Raw genomic sequence first — 10,229 nt, forward strand, 5'->3', positions numbered from 1 at the left:
CTCTCACTCTCAGTACCGTATAAATCCATACGACATGACTATTGTTGCAAATGTTTCCAGAAGACAAGATGCATCCAATACGTTCAACTGTTGGTGAACAAATGATTAATGACAAAAGGACACGTTGGATTGAAATAGGTGCGTGATCGGTGGTGCGGATTGAACAAAAAATGGAAGGTTACAATTGAAGAGCACACCCAATCTCAGTAGACACTATTTACTCTTTAAATACTCATAATCCTTGTTTAAATATAAAAAAACACTTTGGATGCATTTTTCTATCATCTTCCCTTCTCAATATCAACCCAACCTATATGGGTTGAAGTCATAGGTCACGTGGTACAAGTTGTACTTGGACCCAACACCAATATGAATGAGCCATAATGAAGTCCGAACCAAATGGTTTGGATGAAACCAATTCATTAATGCATTTTTTTTTTTTTTCTAACTTACATCATAGATGTGTAATACTGCTACTAGTAGATGGTGATCGTTGTATCTAGAGGGACTAGTGTCATGTAAATCGTGAAGAAGTTTAGTTCAAAATTGATACTAATTTTAATCGAATCCCAAGTTCAAAATGTCGGGATAAGGTGCCACTAAACATGGTAATAGACTAATAGGGTATATGGGATGTATGAGTTTCTTCCCAGAAAAGTAATATAAATAAAATCTTAAGCATTGCTTTGTAGGAGTATTTTATCTTGGTCCGAGCTAGACAATTGAAGTTAATTTTGTTTACCAAGCCCAAACGAAATGACTGAGGCCTGTCGGAAGTAACATTTGTTGCAGCCGTTTTGATTTAAAGCCCATTAAGTCCATGTTATTAGGATTAGTAGAAAAATTAGAAAGAATTAATATGACTACATGTTATCTCTCTTATCGACTTTGTTCAAAATTAAGCTGTCAAATTAAAGAATTTTGAATCCTTTGCATCGAAAAGTAGTTATTGGGAGAACAAAGAACAAACACAAATTGATAATAATTGGAATTAAATTTCTCAGACTGCAACGGTAAACAGACATTTAGTGGATTCAAACCCCACATATATAAAAATTGAAATTGATGCTGTTATCATTAAATGCTTCGCTGAGTACATCTTATCAAATGAATCACGTGAAACTGAAGCTGAGTACATCTTATCACATGAATCATGTGACCCAAAATAAAATTGATCAAATCAATAGAGTGTTACAAAATTTCGCATGATCTTAAAAGTGTTTGTTGACGTTCTTGAATTTCAATAATAAAAATACTGAAAAATTAGAATGCCTGGATGTTTATAGATAAAACACCTCACTTTGTAATTACTTGTCAAGATTCTTCCCTATAAAATATTTTTTCAATTTACAAAATTTATCTGTAATAAGGTATATATGCATCTGTCAAACATGAATATATCTATCTATCTATATATATATATATATATATATATATATATATGATATCTAGCATTTTTTCGTTTTTTCTTTAAGGGTACATAATGGGAAATTCTGAATGGTCTGGGAACTACACATGCATACATATGGTCTGGGAACTACACATGCATACACATGGAATTAATATTTTGGCCCATAACCCTACTAACAAATCATCTAATACATTTGCCGACTCTGAACGTAAAAGGTCAAAGGTGGGAACACTGCCAATATCTTTGAAAAAAATTTAAAACCTATGGAATTCCGTAAAAAGACAGAAAAGGACTAGTTGGTATGAAACAAATCATACATGCTTAATGATAGATGATGAATCCACTAAACAACACAAATTTATTTTTGGAGGATCGATCTCACGTTAAATCATCAAATACCTATTACCTATTAGATGTTTTTCTTTTTGTTTAAAAAGAAAATTTTCATATACCTATCATATATATATATATATATATATATATATATATATATATATAAATGCATATAAAAAGTATATCAAAACAAAGTGGACCAAAATAAAGCATGCATTGACTGGTAGTGTGGGAAGTTGACGATTGGTTGAGGCTTGTCTGCCCACGTCTTACATAGGAGGAATGTGTAGTCTGCGCAATTATAAGCATGTGAAACGAGTCTCTAGTTTGTCCTACGCGTCTGCTGATTTTATTTTATTTTTGATGACAACCCACAATTACATCACACGCATCATGAGGAGGACCATTAAAGGCCATGAAGAATAGAGTGTCGTGAAAAAGAAAAAAACGAAAAAAAAGAATAGGGTGTCATCCATCACGCGGTACGCTGAAATTAACGTCAAAGGGTCATATATTCAAATTTGTTGATATATTATTATGACAATACTTATTTTTTTTTTAGCTCACAGATTCAAACTTAACGAAAGAGGTAGGTTTTTGATATTTCAAGGTTTTGGTTGAATGTTGCAATTTGTTTGGGAGCTGTCACAATTTGAGATCAAGTTTCACATAAGTATGTTCCAAAATCTAAAGTTTACGTAATCCTAAAATCACACCATATAAATTATTCTCATTATATTAATGTCACCTTATTTAGGGATATGGACCCATAAATTATTGAGTATATTCACAAATTCTCCTTGATGAGTTTTTATATTTTAAAAACATTGCATGATAGTTTAATTATCTATGCTACTAGTTAGGTATATTTTCTTAAATACTATCAAACTATTTTACTCAGTCATTAATCTTCCATATGAATTTACAATTGGTTCTTCACAATATTCATAGCACAAAATATTCTATATATATCTACCTATGGCAATTGTTGCAACTCATAGGGTAAATGGCAATGCCACATACATCTTATCCATGGCTTCCACAGCATAAGTTTAAAATTTATCTTCAAATTTAAAAAAAAAAATATTTTGGATAAAGTTAAGCTAGATAGATTAATTTTTTCTTCTTATAAATAGAGATGGACCATTAGACCATAAGCATGTCATACAAATTATTTCTTTTTGTAAAATGACTATTTAACACTTGAAATTGCATATTTATAATGACATAAGACAACTTAACATGATAATAGAACGAGGGATTTGATTAGAGCAACTAATTTTAGTGGAGGCATATTTTTGTAGTAAAGTTTTTTCATAATTTTAATGTGGGATATATTTTAAATTTTAAAAAATATATAGGGGTACAATAAAAATAAAAATTCAGTGAACACGAATAGGGCCTTCTTCGGATGTCCGTCCTAGCTCTTATCTACTAAATTAATAAAGTTCTAAATCATAAGAGATTTAATGAACTCAAATTTTGGTTTTAATTGCTTTAATATGTTAGGCTTTCTAGCTATGTGATCAATATTTGTTTTTTTTTTTTTTTTTTTTATATCGTTTAATATGAAGTTCACTCATCACTAAATACTAGAACACTTCAAATATATATATATATATATATAATATCATTTTTATTACAATTTAAAAACTTTAGCACTTAAAATTTTCAATTATATCAAAGCAACACCTTAGCTGGAGAACTCAAATTTTGGTGTTAGGTGCTTTAGCGTGTGAAAATTTCTAATCAATACCATGGTATCATTTACTAATGTCAAAGTTGTTAAAACACAAACAGTTTATATGAAGTTCACACCAAAGATGTGTGGAGTTCACACTAAAGCTGTGGTCACTTGCATCTATCTTTCTTTTAAAAAAAGAAGTAGGTAAATTACACTGGCACTTTTTAAGGGTTAGATTTTTTTACATTGACAACTTATAAGGTTTAAAAAATGTGCATTGACCCTTCCTTTGTATATCTTAGATCATATAAAATTATTTTTTAACCCTTTAAATTATCGGTACAAGACCCTTTTACTAAATTTGAAGGACCAAAATAATTAGGAGTGGCAATATTTGACACGACACGGTAACACGATACGAACACGACATGAGATAAGCGGGTTTGGGTTTGGGCTAATCGGTGTCGTGTTCATATTTGACCCTGTAAACACGATTAACCCAATTAACTAAAAGTGTCAGATAAACCTGTCGTATTTGTGTAAAAAATGATCCATTTAGTAAAATGTGTAGAATAAATATGTCGTATTCGTGTAAAAAATGACTTAAATGTCTCTTTTCGTATCATGTCAAGTCTTGACCCATTTATTAAACAGGTTATGCGTGTCGTGTCGTGTTACACGTATAATAATCGTGTCGTATTTGTGTCAAGGGTTTTAGATAATCGTGTCGTGTTCGTATCAACCTTAATTGTGTCCGTGTCATAATCATGTCGAAACGAACGTGACACGCCAACACGAATTGCCACTCCTAAAAATAACTATCGTTTATCAACCACAGCTTATTCATCATTACAAAACTCCTTTCTCTCTAGACTGCAACTCACTCTCAAATGCAATTATCATCAAAAAAAAAAAAAAAAAAAAAAAGAAAAAGAAAAAGAAAAAGAAAAAAAAGAAGAAAATAGTAATGAATGAACTAGAAAATGAAAACATCGATTGGTTTTTTTATCATAACCAAACTTAATTAATACATCACACACATATTCGAATGGTTTCTGATTAGAACCAACTCACCAATCTCAAGACCCAACTCACCGACTTCTCCGATCCACCTCCCAATTCTCTCTAGCACCCCTCCACTCCGTTTCTCATACCTTTTCCAACGCGTTTTCTTTTAGAAGACTGTCAAATCCCACCCTTCTCGACGGCAAGCTTAAGACCCAAAACATTGTCGATTCCGTTTTGGCGAAGTCGGACTGTCACAACGCTTATGCTTTGATCAAGAGCAGGGTCCTCTACGATGACATTGTTCTAAGGTCGTCGTCGTCGAAGAAGGAGTCCATACGAGTTAAGGCTCGGAATTTGATAACTCGATTGTAGATTGGGACGACTGAGTTGAAGAACTCGGCGATGGTGCTGCACGGGATCGTTCTGGTGCTCATGGATTCGAGCTCGTCATTGGAGATCAAAGAGAAGACTGTTATGGCTATTGATAGAGTCTTTGTTGTGGATTCAATGAAACACTTTTTGATTGTCAAAGGACTATCGCTTCTAAATCATCTGTTGTGGTTGTGTTTGGGTTAACCCATGCCTTTTTTTTTAGTGGTTGTTTGGGTGTGTTGGTGGTGGTTTATAGAGGGGATTACAGAGAAATATGAGTTGATTGAGGTGAGAGAAAGTATGTGGTTGGGTTTCGTGTCCCCCTATCCAAGGCTTGATGGCGAGTGGTATTTTTGGCAATTAATAGGGTCGATATTTTGTGAATTAATCAAATTAAATAATCAGAAGCAAATATGACATTTGAAATTTCAGGGGTGTCAATATAAAAAAAGCCGTTGACCGTTCGTTGAGTGTCATTGACCAAAACCTCAAGAGGTATCAATACAATTTGATCCTAAAAAGTAACGTGTTCAAGTCACCCAAAGAGAAAAAAATAAAAAATAAATAAATAGAGTTCACACCTAAATCACACAATCCTTCTCAACGGATGTGGCTCTTACGCTCTGAGTGCGCTCTTACTCTCACGCTGTTTTTTGCACTCCCGCTCTCAAATTCGCCCTTGCATCCGCTTTATGTGACTTAGGTTCACACTCGCTACAAACGAGATTTGTATCGTCTTAAAGTAACCTAAATAAATTTGGGTTCTGTTTTGGGAGCTTCCTAATTCTAATAGTCCTTCCATTTAAATGCCTTTGCAAAATGTCTTTAAATGAAAAGGTATTTAAAAGAAAAAAAATTCTCTCTCTATATTTCCCCTAAGAGTGTATTGTCTCTCTATTATCTCTCTTTGAGTTGACTGTTGTACATTTTTTAGGGGTGGCAAATTACGACATGACCCGCCGACACGACTCGAATATGACACAAGATAAGTAAGTTTGGGTCATAAACGGGTTGACACGATTATCCCGTTTACTTAACCGTAACGGGTTAAGGTTGAGGGGGTTCAACATGTATAACCCTTTTAACTCAACATGTCATAATCATGAATATAACATATGTAATATGTTACATGTTTAAATCCAATTACTATGGACAGTTAAGTTAGTCGTTTTAACATAAACGTTGACTATGCCTTATGATTTTTCTTCTTATTTTGAATATTTGGGTTAATTGTGACAAATTTTTTTCTAGTATTTATTATTTGATTGAATATTAAATGTCTCGTTTTGATAAACAGGTCATAAAGTTAACCCGTTTAATAAACAGGTCGGGATAGTGTTGAGGGTTCCTGACACGATTATTAAATGGGTTGGGTTTGGGTTTACCTATTTAGTAGAATACTCTTACATTGACACGATACGATTATAATCCACGAACACGAATTCCCACCCTGACATTTTCTAAGACTTAATAACACTCATAATTATAAAGTTTTAATATCTATATTAGAACTTTACTAGTCAAATGGAAATAAAAAAATATCTCAAAAAAAAAAAAAAAAAGAAAGTTCTCACACAGATTAATGTACAGTTCATATGGAATAAAAATACCAATTCTTTCTATAATTATAAAAAAGAAAAAAATATTCTCAATTAAAATTTAATATATTTAAGTTTTCATTAAATATATATTTTAAAAAATAAAATTTCACACATTCACACATTTATATGTGTGTGCACGTGTAATTCTTTACATAGGAATAAATTAGTATTCAATCTTTACTAAATGCTATACTCCTTAATTTTCAAAAATATATATGTGCATATATATTTATTACATAGCAATAAATGAGTGTTTAATATTTTTAAAAAATAAATAAATAAATAAATAAGTGTTTAATCTTTATTAAAAAAAATAAAAATAAATGGGTGATTGATCACCCCACTTTAATGGTAAAGTGCTTTTCGCACTTTAATCTTACCTTTCGGGTGTTGTCATTTCAAAAAAATATTTTATTTAAAAGTAATGTATAAATTGTAATTTGGACAAAATGTATCTTAAATGTGTTAGGGGAGAATAATTTGTATAAATTGTTACTTTAAAAATATTTTTCTTACAGGTGTGATACTAAAATTCTCTGCATTTTACCTCATATAATTTAGACATTTGCTTCATAATAATGATTCCTTTGACCTTGATAAACTTTGGAGAAATAGAATCAATCTTACTGTGTACTATAAAAAATCAATCACCAAGACTAACTTGACATGTGATGATTAGAATTCTCAGTTTCACACACATGCCGACTGAGCATCTGTTTAGCCGACCATTACACAACAATTTCATTGGTGGCCCACCAGAAAAATGGTGTGCCGGTCTTTAGAGTCGTTCATCCGTGTGTGTTCACATACTGCATATGTTGTGTATGAACGATTCTGGACTGCGTGGTGCATGACGTATCTTACATACTAAATATCTTCTTCATATGTTGTCATGTCAAATGCTGAATTATATTTTTAAGATTTAATTCAAACATAGATCCCGAAGTTAATATAGACAACTTAACGCGTACAAGAAGCATCTCTTCTCCAAACAAACACCTATTTAAATTGGTCCAAGGACAAAAATAAAGCTAAACAAAACAACAAACGGTAAGTGAGTGGACTTGGAGAAGAAGATAAAAGACAGAGTAGTCTCATCTATGGCACTTGTGAATTTCCAGTACTCCTTTGTCCTCCTCGTTTTCATCGCTATCCTTGTGATCCCAAGCAAGTGCTATGGTGAATCCCAGAAACCCAGATCACGTTCGGCCTTGTTCGTGTTCGGAGACTCGCTCTTCGATCCTGGGAATAACCAGTACACCAATGGCAGCGGACCAAGTTCATCCAGCAACTGGCCGTATGGAGAAACCTACTTCAAACACCCCACTGGACGAATTTGCGATGGCCGTATAGTCCCCGATTTTATTGGTAATATAAATATATATATCTATGTATATGAATTTAGCTCAATTGGGGTATTTGAGTGAAGCTTTACACACACAAACACACACGTATAGATTTACATCAATGTATATGAATTTAGCTTAATTGGGTATTTGGGTGCAGCATTGTTTGCGAAGCTGCCAATTCTTCCACCATATTTACAGCCCGGGGAGCACAATTTTACTGATGGGTCCAACTTTGCGTCTGGTGGTGCTGGAGTTCTTGATTCTACACATCCTGGAACGGTACGTGCTCTGTTTTTTCAGAATTGTGTATGTCAGAGGAAGGAAAGAGTAGCTCTCTCTGTCTCTCTCTCTCATCCCATGTTTGTGGTTTGGGTAATGTTAATCAGTTTGAAATAATTAATCTTTTTGAAAAGAATTATCGTGTGCTTTATGCAGAAATGATGGAAAAAGTGAAGGGAATCATATTCCTTCTTTCCATGTTCTTCTTTTACCTTTAAGAGTTTGAATAATCAAGTCATCATTTAATCACTCATGTTTAGCCTTGTAAATCACAATGAAACCCTTTATCCTACTAGGAAATATCTTCTGTTACTTATCAAAAAAATAAAAAAATAAAAAAAAAAATAAAAAAACCTTCTGTTAGAAGGTCAGGCAATGTACCCATATTTATAAAATTTTTTATAAATATAAATTTTACTTGCACTGGCGAGCACAATTTAGGATTACAAGATTTCAGTTTCTTTGTGGCCCCAATATTATATAAAAAGTAGTATTTGTTTATGCTATCAAATACAATTAAAAGTGAGCTTCCAAATTAAAGAAGCACATTCAACATGTTGAACTACAACGACAACCACACACGGATCTTTGTGACTTTTCTGTGGTTTATAAGGTCTTATCTATTGCATTGTTTTCACTTAAATTTGAATGACAATACTTGATTTAGTTCTTAATCACGTGGGACAATTCCAAGTGAAAGAATCAGTTGACGTAATTAACTTATTATGCACGATTTTTTACTCTATATAAGTGCTTAATTCTGCATTCCCACTTTTGTTTCAGATAAACCTAAATATGCAGCTAAGGTATTTCAAGAATGTGGACAAGTGGTTGAGGCAGAAAGTAGGAGATGTAGAGGCCAAGAAGGTGCTTACGAGAGCTGTTTACTTGTTCAGCATTGGAGGCAACGACTACTTTAGCCTTTCCATGGAAAACCCCAATGCAACTGCATCCTTCCAGAAGGAGTATGTAGAAATGGTGATTGGCAACTTGACAAATGTTCTCAAAGTAAGAACAGCATTCGGTATTTTTCCATCATAAGGTTATAAATTTCAGTCCCGAGGGCTATAGCAAGTATTTGTTGTTGTTGTTGTAGGAAGTATACAGAATGGGAGGAAGGAAAATTGCATTTCAGAATGCAGGGCCTTTGGGCTGCGTACCTGGCACAAAAGCGATGAAACCTAGTGTTGGTGGAAATTGTGATGAATTACCCTCAGCGCTAGCAAGACGACACAACAGAATCCTGTCCATCACCCTCAAGAGATTAGAGAGCCAATTACCAGGATTCAAATATTCCATATTCGATTACTACAATTCACTCTATGACATGGTTTTCAACCCTTCCAAATACGGTATCGCTGTGACCATCTTCTTCGTTATGTATCTGTACTTGGCTTTGTCTTGTGTGATATTCGATATTTGATCATGTTTTGAAGTAGCTTTTGTGGTGGTTTTCTATGAAGGTTTCAAGGAAGGGAAGGCGGCATGTTGTGGGAGTGGACCATACAGGGGAAAGAACTGTGGAGGAAACAATGGAACAACAGATTATGAGTTATGTAGCAACCCTAATGAGTATGTCTGGTTTGATGGAGCTCATACCACTGAAGGGGCTAATTGGCAACTGGGTAAGTTGTTGTGGGAAGGGAGTCCCAAGGTCACAGGGCCGTACAATTTGAAACAACTATTCAAACATGTAAAATAAGACGATTTTGATCCATCTGCATTCCTGAAGATATATGATTTCTTGTTTGTTGGATGAACTATTTGTTACCTTTATGATTACTTACGCAGATTATGTATGACTGTATGAGTCTCTTGTGTATGAGTTTCTTCATGACTAAATAATATTTATAGTTGGAGATTAGTATATTATGTAAAAGATTCTCAATTTTTCTTGTTTTTGTTTTTGTGGCACTGAGGGTTTCCCACGTTGTGCGCAAGACTAATTTCATGGTATCCAAATTGTGCTTGGTAGGGGTGGTAAACGGGCGAGTTGGGTTGGGTTGGGTTTGTGTAGGGTTAAATATGGACGGGTCAAATATGGATTGTGACCCATATTCAACCCGTTTGTAACGGGTTAAATATGATTTGTGTAAAAATAGATCGGGTCAACCCGTCAACTCATTTTAGGATTTTTATTTTAATATTATTTTGGATATTCTCATTATCGTGATATAAATATTAATTAATAT

The 10,229-nt window shown here is 33.5% G+C and overlaps 1 protein-coding gene across 1 annotated transcript; it reads left to right on the top strand.

Annotated features, from left to right (window-relative positions):
* The first annotated feature begins 7,362 nt into the window (after positions 1-7,362).
* Positions 7,363-9,916, top strand: LOC132285257 (GDSL esterase/lipase 1-like). The gene is made up of 5 exons (XM_059787426.1): positions 7,363-7,777; positions 7,916-8,037; positions 8,821-9,045; positions 9,134-9,389; positions 9,501-9,916. The coding sequence occupies exons 1-5, from the start codon at positions 7,510-7,512 to the stop codon at positions 9,737-9,739; spliced, it is 1,110 nt and encodes a 369-aa protein (XP_059643409.1). The 5' UTR covers positions 7,363-7,509; the 3' UTR covers positions 9,740-9,916.
* The last annotated feature ends 313 nt before the right edge of the window (positions 9,917-10,229 follow it).

The sequence above is a fragment of the Cornus florida genome, unplaced genomic scaffold (genome assembly GCF_030987335.1).
Source record: "Cornus florida cultivar Cherokee Brave unplaced genomic scaffold, ASM3098733v1 CherokeeBrave_3.0.0_Hap2_Chr11, whole genome shotgun sequence".
Lineage (NCBI taxonomy): Eukaryota > Viridiplantae > Streptophyta > Magnoliopsida > Cornales > Cornaceae > Cornus > Cornus florida.